This window comes from Erpetoichthys calabaricus, chromosome 15 (genome assembly GCF_900747795.2).
Source record: "Erpetoichthys calabaricus chromosome 15, fErpCal1.3, whole genome shotgun sequence".
Taxonomy (NCBI): Eukaryota; Metazoa; Chordata; class Cladistia; order Polypteriformes; family Polypteridae; genus Erpetoichthys; species Erpetoichthys calabaricus.
The window spans coordinates 15,957,550-15,972,711 of NC_041408.2; the positions used below are offsets into that span (position 1 = coordinate 15,957,550).

The following is a 15,162-nucleotide window of genomic DNA, read 5'->3' on the forward strand; positions in this document are numbered from 1 at the left end:
TAACAGCAAGGCCTCAAAGCAGGAAAACTCCTGTTTTAATTAAATAATGAAAGTTAAAAAAAAAAAAATGATTATTATTAAATACTGTACACTGAAGCAAAATGCAGAAACCTTACTTCATTCATAAACATTGTCCTCTTTTGTGTAATGGAAAATTAATGTCTCATTAGCAATCCTAACTTACATGGCAGCAGTTACTTAAAAATGTTTACATTTAAAAGTAGTCCAAATAAATTGTACATTTATTACTGAATTTCTGATGCATCATTTCAACTCTATTAGCTTGACGCCACGGTAGGTGGGCGATTGGTTATTTTAACTTACCACAGTAAATAAACTCTACAGCATTGGTAATATGTCACGAACCATTCTGAGAATGTGCAGTCGTCATTTCAATTTCAGCTACAGCAGTGTCTGCTCTAATGGCGCAGCAGAGGACCCTTTGTAGCCATGTGTAAAAATGCTGAAGTGTTGTGGCTAAAAAGAAAATTAAGACAGGCATTTGGGTTTGCCATTCAGTTAACACAGATAATAAAAAAGAGAATGCAGACCATAGAAAGCTTCTTTTACATTCACTGTTCGTATAGCATAGCAGTAGATGTGTAGCAACAAACATTTTTTTTTATAAATATTGCAATATATGTAGTATTAACATCTGACCTAACAATTTATTTTGTTAACACATCTCAAATTATAGATTTTTATGCATTTCCTGAAACTCTGTACTCCTATGATAATTGTGTAAGCTGGAGTTTACTGAAACAGCATTGTGCAAAAGGCAGGAAACAACCTTTAAAAAATGGAGCAAGGTACACTGCTGGCCAAAGGAAATCCTGTATCTTCCTGGTCATCCGGCTGCTGCTTCGAACCTCATATGAATAAGCATACTTGAAACAGATGGTGGATATACTCTATGGGATCCATTCATATTTCTTCCCCCAGCTAAGGATAAGAATACAATCCACAAAACAAGCTGCAATCAGATAAAAAAACATATTCAAATACTGGATTAAAAAGCTCATTTCAAAAATAAAAAGCTTGCATCTCTCCAGAAACTTCAGCCTTCTACACATCTGCCCAGTAGAGACACTCATCTGGCTGAAAATTATTTCAGAAACTGGTTCAACTGAATGATGCCCTGACACCCATGTATTTGTTACCATCACAATTGTAGTTTTTGTTTGTTTAATTAAACACAGAAATAAAACAGTTTTAAGAATAAGCTGTATACTCAATTATACCTGTATTTTTCCATGAGTAAAGCTAGACTGTCCCATAACTATTTTCAAAAATAAAAAACGTAATGAAGTCCATATCATGCTGTTCTGCAAGATTCAGGGGTATAAATAAAAGGTGGAATTATCTAAAAGAAAAGAGTTTTCTTGCAATTTGGTCACAAGTTGTAACTGAACAATCACTGCAGAAGTCAATGTGGTGAGGTGGCACTGCCCAGGCCTGGAAGGTTCATAGCAGACCTAGGTACAGACCCTTGAGCAGTGGTTACATTGCTTTCTGCATGAAGGAACTCAGTCTTGTTTTACCACTTTAAAAGGGCTGCCCAGTTTTGAGAACAATGGAATATTGCAGGATGACAGAAATGTCTCCTAAACTAGCTCAACGGCTCAGGGCTCCAAAGAAGCTTTACTGTCCTTTATTGGATTCACTCTAATTGTGCATGACAGACGGTGAAGGACAAATGGTATTAACACCTTTTTCTAGGACAATTCCTGCTGAGGAGACACTAACAGCCTGTCCCAAGAAAGTCTTTGGTGATCCAGTCCCCCCCCTCCCAATATGCTGCCATTAAACTCAGAGGTAAATAGAAAGGTAGGCACTTTCTGACTGCATGTAGTTGGGAAGGGCACTGAAGAACACTACTTTAAGGAACTTGCTGTACTTAAATTTCCATATATCAAAGACTAAAGCAGAGGTAGAAAACACTTAAAAGTAGAAATTTGTGGACACCATTATAGAAAAGCATTCCTATCTCATTAAAGTAAACAAAACCAACTCTTTTTCCCCAAAAAGATGCAAATGTACATGTGATACATTCAGTTCAGAAGCAACAAAGTAGAGTTTTGACCAAGAGAGCCCTCTAAACTGTCAGTTGCTCCTTTTCATATAGAAGTGAGAACCAGGACACAAATGCATGCAAAAATATCCATAAATATATGAAACCACTAAATGATTATGCACACAAGCATAAGAACCCCACCTTTGTCTCAATGCACAGATATATGAAGCATAACCACAGGACCACATGACCAGGTGCTGAAAATGTCACATCCTCTTAGCAGTATCAGTAGAGTAAGGCACACTCATGTGTAACACATTTAGAAATGTACAGGGACTCTAAAGCAGCAAAACTGTTTGTTCACATAGGTGCTAACGATTTGCAGCGATTCTGAAAAGCTCACTCATGAGGTGTCCACTATTGGTCATATTTCAGACTTCCTAACACAATGGAACAGACCTTAATATCTAGAACTAGGCTTAACAGTATAAAAAAAACCCACTCAGTGTGTGCTAAAAGTGTGCTTTCCATTTGTCATGGCCAAGTTCCTAATAAAAGGATCTTGATAAAAATAGTTTAATAAACTTAACAATACCATGAGTGATTCAAGGCTGCACTGGGGCAGGTAAACAACAGCAGCTTTATCAGTGTCGAACCTCCTGGAAATAAAACACCACATTTACTTTGAATCCTTCCTCAGAATAACAGCTTATTCATAATTTCTAAGCAGCACACCCACATTTGAAACCTCATACATATATCATCAAAACATTGTCAAAAAAAAAAATACCCCCCCAATAACATGCAGTGAATACACTTCACATGAGCATTCCTAGTTTTCATACTCTTTCTCTGTATATTTATCATTTGTTTGCTCAGAGGTTGATACGCTTGCTTCTTCCTAAGCAGCTTTTCTTTTCTCCACCCTAGCGGCCCACTTCTTCTTGTCTTCTTTTGTCGGCATCACTTCATGTTAAAACTTTGTATTAAGACTAATTAAGTCAGTGTTTGTGTTGCAATTACTTAGTAGGTTTTCTTAATTTTTCACTTAAGCTGGCACTTAAATCTTCAATCTGCCTCAAGAATGATTTAAGATATGAAGAGATAGAGGAAGTGACGGCGAAGGTGGTACATGTGATTTCTCAGTTTTTTTATTTTTAATAAATTTGCAAAAGCCTCAAGTAAACTTTTTTTCACGTTGTCATTATGGGGTGTTATGTGTAGAATTCTGAGGAAAAAAATGAATTTAATCCATTTTGGAATAAGACTGTAACATAACAAAATGTGGAAAAAGTGATGTGCTGTGAATACTTTCCGGATACACTGTATAATTATTATATTATATATATATATATATACATATATATATATATATATATATATATATATATATATATATACACACACACACACACACAATATATTATATATATACATATGTATACACATACATATATTCACACACTAGGGGGCTTTGCCCCCTGCTCGCTTCGCTTGCCAACCCCACCCAAAACCCATACCCCCCAAATGCACTTTGCGCCAGCCACTTCGTGTCTCTGCCGCTCACATGTGTGGATTTCACTTTCACCAAACAACAAATCTTGCAATTCTCACAGATACGCCTCTTCACTGGGAAGAAACACTACTTTTCCCTGACGGCAAGATGAATTAGACGATCTACAAGTCTCCAACTTAAAGTTTAAAACTGAACAACATATTCGATCTCTTTTCGCTGTTCCGTTATTTGACTGTGTAATAATTTCCGTTTGTTTGCGCTAATGCGATCTTTACTATCATTTTTTTGAGACTTTCGAATTTTGGTACTTTCATAATCTTTTACCAGCTCTGCATGTGTATCACGCCAACATTTTTGTACCTCTTTACGACATTCTACTTTGTCATCTACTCTTTGCCTTTTATTTCCAGCCCAGGGTGCGGTTAAAACTCTTGGCACAAAGCCTCACCTCGCCGGGACTTGAAAGTAAATCTGTCTGAAAAAGTCATGTCTCGTCCCAGACTAACAAGTCGCATGTCATCCCAAGATTTTTTTTTTTATATAATAGATATATATATACATATACATATACACATACATACATATGGTAAATTATATAAAAGAATAGCATACTGTGAGAAAAAATTAGAAATTTATTAATTTTTTCACTGCTCTGACTCATCTGTCCCATTATCACACAATGAGGAAGATGCACATAAGGCCTTCCCAGCAATATCGGGTGCTGGGTGCTCTGCACGTGAATGGAAGTCCAGGGATTTAAAAAAAAATCCAATACCATAAAACAGATAAAACCAACATGCATTCAGCAACTCCAGACACACTCAAATGGCAAAAGACCACAAATCTGTCAAATGTGGCGCTGCAGCTCCAGCATACTGCCCTTGGTGTCACTGCAGGACGGCACATCATCATGATCTCTCCAGATTTCAAGTGCAGTTCACATGCCTTGTTCAGTTCAGCACTTTCATAAGTGCTGCCAGTCAATGCCCACTAGCGTTTGATTAGCTTCTTGTGCATGGCCAATCTCTTCTGTGATACTGTGCTGTTGCCACAGCCTCTCTATCTTGCGATAGCGCTCTTGACAAAGATGGAGTGGGTTGCCACGTCTAGAAAGAAAAAAACAGACATTTTTGGAAACCATCAGGTGACCCCAGAGACCAACTATGACTAATAAACTAATGCCTTCCAGTCTTCACTGCAATGCAAAAAATATATGCAATGTCCAAATTGCTTCATTGCTTCTGAGGAAGCAGTAGCCATGGATTTTATGAGACGTAACTTAAACAGGTTTTTATTATGAATTCCTTAGCTTAAAAACCCACCTGAGCCCCTGATCTGTCTCTCCATAATCATCCAGATATGGAGGTGGATAGAAGCAGCCTTTTGTCTTTCCAGCAAGGAACAGCACCTGACATTCCCGTACCCTGTAAATATAGAGCAAACATATGATTACACAAAGTACAAGATGTAAAATTTGCACCCATTCAAAAAACGTTTGCCAACTGACCTGAGAAAAATGCCCACACCAGCCCCACAGGTGAAGGTATGAGCTGTGCAGGCTCCAACATCCTCACCATCCAGCTCTGTCTGGCAGCAGTAACTCTGAGAGCAAAGCATTGTACCACATACCAGGCATAACGTTGGGGCTCGACTCTTATCTCCACCAGACTTGGGGCACCTGAAACACATGAGCGTTTCACAAAAGAGCAATGTAGGCCTTCCCGATTTCAAAAAGCAAAAGACTGGACGCACAAACGTTACACATGTGAAGTCCAAGTTTGCTGACTTACGTAAAGCTAGACGCCTGGTTAATAAGTGAACTATAGTCTTCAGGAAGAGGTACCAGGTGATTGGATTCCCTAGGATAGCTAAGTGCAAAAAGACAGTTTAAGGAAGGAGGAAAGAACAGACCCCAAACTATGCATCCAGAATGTCTCACCATGTGTCACGTGCCTACCTTAAAGATACGTTGTGACACAGTAAATGGCTCTGTGTCTCAGGATGACCGCACCATCTATTGAGAAAAGAGAAAAAAAAATTAGTGGAATTTACTCTGTCGTTAGGCAAACTGGACATGCTTTTTAGCACGCTTTTACCAAAACCTAAGCTTTAGATAAATATACAGTTGTAGCAGCACTGCAGATTAATGGACTCCATTTCCCAGTTGCCCCGAGGGTATATTGCCCTAATTGGATGACTGCAATGGGTGCAGGGGCTGCCGAGGACAAAGGCCGGAGGGAACTTTAAAAGGGAGCCGGCAAAGCAGCAAAGGCCCCCATTGTTTGTATTTGTGTTCACCAGTTTGTCTCATCTGCAATAACCTCTGTGGAATATCATTTATACCCTGGATCGTGACCCTGTAAGGATGTATGGACTTGTCTCATGCCTGCCTGTCATGTAAGTAGTGTTGGATTGGTCATCGTGGTTCATTGCAGGGAGCGCTCCCCAAATCTCATCACCCCCTCAACACATCAGGACTACCAGTAGGACTGTTTGTTATATAACTTACAGAAAGCTGTTCCTGGGATCATCATCTTTTATGCCATACCTCTTCTTCCATTACGGTTGCATTGAGACTGTATTAAGGACTTTGTCGTGACTGTTTATTGCTGTGTGTTAGTGTTTGTTATCATCGTAGTGGAAGAGGAGGGTTACCCATTTACTGTATTAGTTGTTTATATTTGTCATTCAATGCATTGCATAGTTATTTATTTGATTTGCTGTTAATTAGTGTCTGTGTGTGTGAGTAGTGCGAGTCGGCCAAGGCTGGGTGCATTCCTGGAATCCTCACCAAAAAAGTAAATCAAAGTTCTGTCAATGGTGTGAATCTGAGTGGCACTGAACCGTTACACAGTAAAAAGATCTTGCTAAATATATATTTAATTATATAATATATATTAATTATACAGTGCATCCGGAAAGTATTCACAGCGCATCACTTTTTCCACGTTTTGTTATGTTACAGCTTTATTCCAAAATGGATTAAATTCATTTTTTTCCTCAGAATTCTGCACACAACACCCCATAATGACAACGTGAAAAAAGTTTACTTGAGGTTTTTGCAAATTTATTAAAAATAAAAAAAAGAGAAATCCCATGTCCATAAGTATTCACAGCCTTTGCTCAATACTTTGTCGATGCACCTTTGGCAGCAATAACAACCTCAAGTCTTTTTGAATATGATGCCACAAGCTTGGCACACCTATCCTTGGCCAGTTTCGCCCATTCCTCTTTGCAGCACCTCTCAAGCTCCATCAGGTTGGATGGGAAGCGTCGGTGCACAGCCATTTTAAGATCTCTCCAGAGATGTTCAATCGGATTCAAGTCTGGGCTCTGGCTGGGCCACTCAAGGACATTCACAGAGTTGTCCTGAAGCCACTCCTTTGATATCTTAGCTGTGTGCTTAGGGTCGTTGTCCTGCTGAAAGATGAACCGTCGCCCCAGTCTGAGGTCAAGAGCGCTCTGGAGCAGGTTTTCATCCAGGATGTCTCTATACATTGCTGCAGTCATCTTTCCCTTTATCCTGACTAGTCTCCCAGTTCCTGCCACTGAAAAACATCCCCACAGCATGATGCTGCCACCACCATGCTTCATTGTAGGGATGGTATTGGCCTGGTGATGAGCGGTGCCTGATTTCCTCCAAACGTGACACCTGGCATTCACACCAAAGAGTTCAATCTTTGTCTCATCAGACCAGAGAATTTTCTTTCTCATGGTCTGAAAGTCCTTCAGTTGCCTTTTGGCAAACTCCAAGAGGGCTGCCATGTGCCTTTTACTAAGGAGTGGCTTCCGTCTAGCCACTCTACCATACAGGCTTGATTGGTGGATTGCTGCAGAGATGGTTATCCTTCTGGAAGGTTCTCCTCTCTCCACAGAGGACCTCTGGAAAGAGTGACCATCGGGTTCTTGGTCACCTCCCTGACTAAGGTCGTTCTCCCTCGATTGCTCAGTTTAGATGGCCGGCCAGTAGAGTCCTGGTGGTTTCAAACTTCTTCCACTTACGGATGACGGAGGCCACTGTGCTCATTGGGACCTTCAAAGCAGCAGACAATGTTTCTGTAACCTTCCCCAGATTTGTGCCTTGAGACAATCCTGTCTCAGAGGTCTACAGACAATTCCTTTGACTTCATGCTTGGTTTGTGCTCTGACATGAACTGTCAACTGTGAGACCTTATATAGACAGGTGTGTGCCTTTCCAAATCATGTCCAGTCAACTGAATTTACCACAGGTGGACTCCAATTAAGCTGCAGAAACATCTCAAGGATGATTAGGGGAAACAGGATGCACCTGAGCTCAATTTTGAACTTCATGGCAAAGGCTGTGAATACTTATGTACATGTGCTTTCTCTATTTTTTTTATTTTTAATAAATTTGCACAAAAATCTCAAGTAAACTTTTTTCACTTTGTCAAATGGGGTGTTGTGTGTAGAATTCTGAGGAAAAAAAATGAATTTAATCCATTTTGGAATAAGGCTGCAACATAACAAAATGTGGAAAAAGTGATGCGCTGTGAATACTTTCCGGATGCACTGTGTGTGTGTATATGTACATATATATATATATATATATATATATATACACACACACACTAATACACACACACACAGTACTGTGCAAAAGTTTTCGGCAGGTGTGGAAAAAATGCTGTAAACAAAGAATCCTTTCAGAAATATAAATAATGATTGTTTCTTGTTATCAATATACAAAATGCAAAGTGACCGAACAAAAGAAAAATCTAAATCAAATCAATATTTGGTGTTACTACCTTTTGCCTTCAAACCAGCATCAATTCTTATAGGTACACTTGCACAAAGTCAGGGATTTTGTAGGATTATAGTCAGGTGTACGATCAACCAATTCTACCAGACAGGTGCTAATGATCATCAATGTTACACGTAGGTTGAAACACAGTCATTAACTGAAACAGAAACAGCTGTGTAGGAGGTTTAAAACTGGGTGAGGAACAGCCAAATTCTGCTACCAAGGTGAGGTTGTGGAAGACAGTTTCATGTCATGGCAAGATTCAGCACAGCAACAAGACACAAGGTAGTTATACTGCATCAGCAAGGTCTCTCCCAGACAAAGATTTCAAAGCAGACTGGGGTTTCAGGATGTGCTGTTCAAGTTCTTTTGAAGAAGCACAAAGAAACGGGCAAGATTGAGGATCATAGACGCAGTGGTCGGCCAAGGAAACTTAGTGCAGCAGATGAAAGACACTTCAAGCTTATTACCCTTTGAAATCAGAAGATGTCCAGCAGTGCCATCAGCTCAGAACTGGCAGAAACCAGTGGGACCCAGGTACACCCATCTACTGTCCGGAGAAGTCTGGCCAGAAGTGGTCTTTATGGAAGAGTTGAAGCAAAAAAGCTATACCTCCGACGCGGAAACAAGGCCAAGCGACTCAAGTAATAATGATAATAATAATTCATTACATTTATATAGCGCTTTTCTCAGTACTCAAAGTGCTATCCACACAGGGAGGAACCGGGAAGCGAGCCCACAATCTTCCAGTGTCTCTTTACTGCAAAGAAGCAGCGCTACCACTGCGCCACCTGTGAGGATATGCATGAAAACATAGGAACTGGGGTGCAGAAAAATGGCAGCAGGTGCGCTGGACTGATGAGTCAAAATTTGAAATATTTGGCTGTAGCAGAAGGCAGTTTGTTCGTCGAAGGGCTGGAGAGCGGTACAATAATGAGTGTCTGCAGGCAACAGTGAAGCATGGTAGAGGTTCCTTGAACGTTCGGGGCTGCATTTCTGCAAATGGAGTTGGAGATTTGGTCAGGATTAATGGTGTTCTCAATGCTGAGAAATACAGGCAGATACTTATCCATCATGCAATACCATCAGGGAGGCGTATGATTGGCCACAAAATTTATTCTGCGGCAGGACAATGACCCCAAACATACAGCCAAAGTCATTAAGAACTATCTTCAGCGTAAAGAAGAACAAGAAGTCCTGGAAGTGATGGTATGGCCCCCACAGAGCCCTGATCTCAACATCATCGAGTGTGTCTGGGATTACATGAAGAGACAGAAGGATGTGAGGAAGCCTACATCCACAGAAGATCTGTGGTTACTTCTCCAAGATGTTTGGAACAACCTACCAGCCGAGTTCCTTCAAAAACTATGTGCAAGTGTACCTAGAAGAATTGATGCTGTTTTGAAGGCAAAGGGTGTGGTCACACCAAATATTGATTTGATTTAGATTTCTCTTTTGTTCATTCACTGCATTTTGTTGATTGATGAAAACTATATCCCAGACAGTTGATTCAGGTAATGTTAATGTTTTACTGATGTCTATGATGGTTTTATTCTTGCTTTCAGCTTCATAATGGCTTCTTTGACTTTCATTACCCCCACTTTTATCCTCATGTTGAGCAATGGCAACTACAGACTCCAAAGAGTAGAAGCAAGCCTAGGTATCTTATGCCTGCACTAACGAAGCAATAAACCACACCCGAGTAATCACAAATACCTCTGATGCCAACTGTCCTAAACAGAAATGGGATATGTATAAAAAGTGTCATCATTTCTGAATGGTTTCCCAAAATGTATGCAAATACCCTTAAATGAAAGTCTGCAATGTGCGCTTTAATCACATCTGAAGTCTTTGTATATACAGTGCCCTAATAATGTTTGGGACACACATATGCCCCATGCAATATTCCATTAACAGAGTTCCATTATACAGATCAGATTACCTCTGAAATATGGGGCTCAACAGCTCACTGTTGCTCTCAAACAACAGAAGAAGGTTGGTTGGGAGGCACAGATACCGGCATAGTTGCTCAAACTGGCAAGCATCATGACCTGAAGAGACGGAGATGCATCCATTAGCATGTAAAAGAGGATATACTAAAATGTAACATATCTGGTAGAACTCAGAGAAAGATTGGGATACAGTAATCCCTCGCTATATCGCGCTTCGCCTTTCGTGGCTTCACTCCATCGCGGATTTTATATGTAAGCATATTTAAATATATATCGCGGATTTTTCGCTGCTTCGCGGGTTTCTGCGGACAATGGGTCTTTTAATTTCTGGTACATGCTTCCTCAGTTGGTTTGCCCAGTTGATTTCATACAAGGGACGCTATTGGCAGATGGCTTAGAAGCTACCCAGCATACTTTTCTCTTTCTCTTGCACTGACTTTCTCTGATCCTGACGTAGGGGGATTGAGCAGGGGGGCTGTTCGCACACCTAGACGATACGGACGCTCGTCTAAAAATGCTGAAAGATTATCTTCACGTTGCTATCTTTTGTGCAGCTGCTTCCTGAAACGACATGCTGCACAGTGCTTCGCATACTTAAAAGCTCGAAGGGCACGTATTGATTTGTGCTTGAAAAACAAACTCTGTCTCTCTCTCTCTCTCTCTCTTTGTCTGCTCCTGACGGAGGGGGTGTGAGCTGCCGCCTTCAACAGCTTTGTGCCGTGGTGCTTCGCATACTTAAGCCAAACAGCCCTATTGATTTGTTTGCTTTTCTCTCTGTCTTTCTGACATTCTCTGCTCCTGACGCGCACTCCTTTGAAGAGGAAGATATGTTTGCATTCTTTTAATTGTGAGACGGAACTGTCATCTCTGTCTTGTCATGGAGCACAGTTTAAACTATTGAAAAAGAGACAAATGTTTGTTTGCAGTGTTTGAATAACGTTCCTGTCTCTCTACAACCTCCTGTGTTTCTGCGCAAATCTGTGACCCAAGCATGACAATATAAAAATAACCATATAAACATATGGTTTCTACTTCGCGGATTTTCTTATTTCGCGGGTGGCTCTGGAACGCAACCCCCGCGATGGAGGAGGGATTACTGTATTAGTAGAAATTTACACAAGACAGAAAAAAAACTACAGAAAAGTTGTTTTTTTTTTATCTCACCTAGTAATTCTGGAGAGGGTTTCACACCATTAAGATAATGGAAAAACATTGCTGAGCAGCGCAGATAGGGCATTATTCCAGCTTTTATACAGCGCCATAGATGCCATCCTGAAACATTCTCCCTTAAGGCACTGCAAACACAGAAATGCCATTAGCAAAGCAGTTTGCTGCAACTCCTGCAAAACTATTATTTTGGGGAACGTTTCAAACACAAGTTCAGTCTGTGAAAACCTGAAGACAGTGAGTGGGCATTAGGGCTACATTCTGCTGTGAGGAAATATCAGACATTGACCTTAGGATTCAAACACTGCCAGCATATTAAGGTTAGAGAAACATTAATATATTGATCTTACAGGAGCTGTACCAACAGTTCTACAATAAATTAACTGTGGTGGCACCACTGTGCACTTTACTTCTATTTACTACTGCTTTAAAAACAAGCCATTGCAGCAAGACCTGCCATTAATCCCACCTTCCTGTGTACTGCCTAAGTAAACAAAACAAGGACTCCGATGCCACTTCCTCATCTACACCTTCTCCACCACCTCCAATGTCCTGCTCCATAGCACCAAGTCCTGCAGAAAGAACAGGGAGATAAATAAACAAAAACAAATATATTAGCTACTAATTAAGGAGTTCAGGAGACCATAAACTAAACATGTTTACGTTTTTTCACTGAATTTTTATGTACAAGTCCTGCACTGAATTTACATTGTTGCATATTTTCCAGTGAAATTGATTTTTTTTTTCTTTGCATTAAGAAGTAGTATATCAGAGACACTAAAAGAGAAACAGACAGAGTTTGGTGATGTTTTTGCTTATTATGAAAGGTAATCAAACATGAAATCTTTAAGTTTGAAAATGCTATTGGCCAAAACTTGTAGCCCAGGGCCCCTAACCTGATGATCAAGCCACAATTGAGTTGTGAACTAAATCCAATTAATGAGAAAATAAAGATCAGCAGTTTGAATATTTTAAAAATTGTGCAACATTTACATTAGCTCCATACAAAATAAATCTTACCATCTTTCACCTTCACACAGATCCTAGATACATAAAAGAAACTCCAGTAGAAAATGTTGCTGCTGACTAAGACTAATAAGCATAAAAATGCCATTACTACAGTTTAGAAGCTCCACTAAACCACAGTTGGGTCCATATGAGAAAATTTGGGGCTGTAGATCTTCAGAAGCAGCAGCTACGTCAATTTTCTCAAAGAAAAAGGTGTAAAATCTTCCATGCTTTCACTAAGAAACATATTTATACATATACAGTACTCCTCTTTTCTTCCAGTTATGGTGAGTGTTCTTGACTTCACCATAAGCAAGACACATGGGGTGGAGAGGGGCACGGGGATCCAGAGTGGCTGAGTAAAATCCACTTTTCTAAATAAAAAACAGGTGCTGTCCTCAGGTTTGCCAAAATATACCATGATGATCCTCAAGTGGACATTTGACATTTATTCAGAAACGTGAAACATTTTGATAAGCACTGACACAATTATGTCTGAAGAAAATGCTGCATTTCACAGTATGAAATTCTGTACCAACATTTCAGCATGGTAGTGGTTATCACAGGTGTGTTATCATAGATTAGGGATGCTTTGTCGTATCAGGACCTGGAGAACTTGCCATTAATGAAGGAACTGTGAAATCTGCTTTATGTCAGGACATTCTTCAGGAAAATATCAAGTCACTTGTCCCTGGGATGAAGTGCAACTAGGTCATTCAGCAAGATTATGACTCAACACGCCCAAGTCAGCCTGTATTAGAATAGCTGAAGAAAAAAAATGTTTGCAAAGGCTTAATAAAAGGTGAAAACAAAGATGCCGTACAAGGATCTGAAAGATGTACAAGTAGTTAATGCCCGAAAAGCCACAAATGTCACCGAAATGAAACAGTTCTGTAAAAAGATGTGGGCCAAAACAGCTTCACAGTGCTCTAAAAGTGAATAATAAATTATAGGAAACGCTGTTTAGAACTTCATGCTACCTTTTAGCACCCATAGCTTCAAAGACAACTGTCGCTTCATACAATGTGCAGTTGTCTTTGGTGAATGAATTAAATAGGCATGAAAATTTTGTTATATGCACTTTCAGAGTCTGCTTTATCATATCAATTTTCAGTTGATGATCTAATGAGATTTACTATGAAAAACCAGCAAGAATGCAGAAGAAGCAATATACTTTGTCGTGGCACAACATATACAGTGGGTTCTGAAAGCATTCAGACATCTTCGCTTTGTGGACACTTTATTGTGCTGCTGATTTTATTTTAAATGAAAAAAAAGCCATTTTTGCCCATCAGTCTGCATTCAACATGCTTTGGGAAAGGTTTGTAAATTAATTAAAAAACAAAAATTGAATTCTGTCATTCATACACACCAATCAGCCACATCAGTAAAACAACCTACCTAAAAGAGTGTAGGTCCCCCTTTTGCCACCAGAACAGCTTGGACCCCATTAGGCACCAGTTAACAATAAATCCTTTAAGTCCTGTAAGTTGTGAGGTGGGGTGCCCATAGACTGGAGTTGTTTTTCCAGCACATCCCAGGGATACTTGATCAGACTGAGATATGGTGTCACCATGTATTCATTGTCATGTTCCTCAAACCATTCCTGAACAATTTCTACAGTGCAACAGAGTACATTATCTGCCACTGCCATCAGGGAATACCATTGCCATGAAGGAGTATATGCTGACTGCAACAGTCTTTGGGTAGGTGGTATGTATCACAGTAACACTCACATGAATGCCAGGACCCAACATTGCCCAGCGCATCATACTGTCTGGATTGTCATCTTCGCATAGTGCATATTGCTGTCAATACTTACTTCCCCAGGTAAACGAAAAAACATGCAGCCAACTGTCCATGTGATCTAAAAGAAAACATGATTCATCAGGCCAATCCACCTTCAACTGCTTCATGGTTCATTTCTGATAGGAATGTGCCCATTGTAAGCGTTTTTGGAGGTGGACAGGAATTAGCATTGGCACTCCGACCGGTCTACTGCTACACGGCCCCATAGGCAGCAAGCTGTGATGCACTGTGTATTCAAACACCTTTCTTTCATGCACAGCATTGTTTTTCAGCAATTTGTGCTATCATAGCTCTTTTGTGGGATCTGACCAGACAGGCTAGCCTTTGCTCCTCATGTGCATCAATGAGCCTTGGACACTCATGATTGTGTTGTAGGTTCACCAGCTGTCCTTCCTTAGACCACTTTTAATAGGTAATAATAATTCTTTACATTTATATAGCGCTTTTCTCATTACTCAAAGCGCTCTCCCCACACAGAGAGGACCCAGGAAGCAAACCCACAATCTCCTTACTGCAAAGCAGCAGCACTACCACGGCACCACCTGTGCGGTACTAACCACTGCATACTGGAAATGCCACCCGAGACGTACCGTTTTACAGATGCTCGGACCCAGTTATCTAGCCATCACAATTTGTCCCATGTAAGATTCGCTCAGATCCTACACTTGCCTATTATTCCTGCTTTCAGCACACAACGTTTACAAACTGACTGTTCACTGTCTAATACAGTATATCCCACCCTTTGACAGGTGCCACTGTAATGAAATAATCAATGTCAGTTGTTTTAATGTTGTGGCTGATCAGTGTTAAGTACCAAGACATTTTACTATAGCAATAAAAATTGTGCTCGGGAGCACCCATTTGATTTAATTATTCTTAAGATGCATATGGAACTCGACTGGAGTCCACCTGAAGCAAAATGAATTGATTGGAC

The 15,162-nt window shown here is 40.2% G+C and overlaps 1 protein-coding gene across 2 annotated transcripts in view; it reads right to left on the bottom strand.

Annotated features, from left to right (window-relative positions):
• Positions 1-4,142: 4,142 nt before the first annotated feature.
• ubr2 (ubiquitin protein ligase E3 component n-recognin 2) overlaps positions 4,143-15,162 on the bottom strand; it is an 83,151-nt gene continuing 72,131 nt past the window's right edge. For both annotated transcript variants that reach the window (XM_028820709.2, XM_028820708.2), the window contains exons 40-47: positions 11,881-11,983; positions 11,409-11,539; positions 10,235-10,343; positions 5,488-5,544; positions 5,321-5,398; positions 5,038-5,208; positions 4,853-4,954; positions 4,143-4,636 (exon numbers count right to left, since the gene is read on the bottom strand). In XM_028820709.2, coding sequence (XP_028676542.1) covers positions 4,495-4,636; positions 4,853-4,954; positions 5,038-5,208; positions 5,321-5,398; positions 5,488-5,544; positions 10,235-10,343; positions 11,409-11,539; positions 11,881-11,983 — 893 coding nt within the window. In that variant the 3' untranslated portion in view covers positions 4,143-4,494. The remainder of the gene's footprint in view (positions 4,637-4,852; positions 4,955-5,037; positions 5,209-5,320; positions 5,399-5,487; positions 5,545-10,234; positions 10,344-11,408; positions 11,540-11,880; positions 11,984-15,162) is intronic.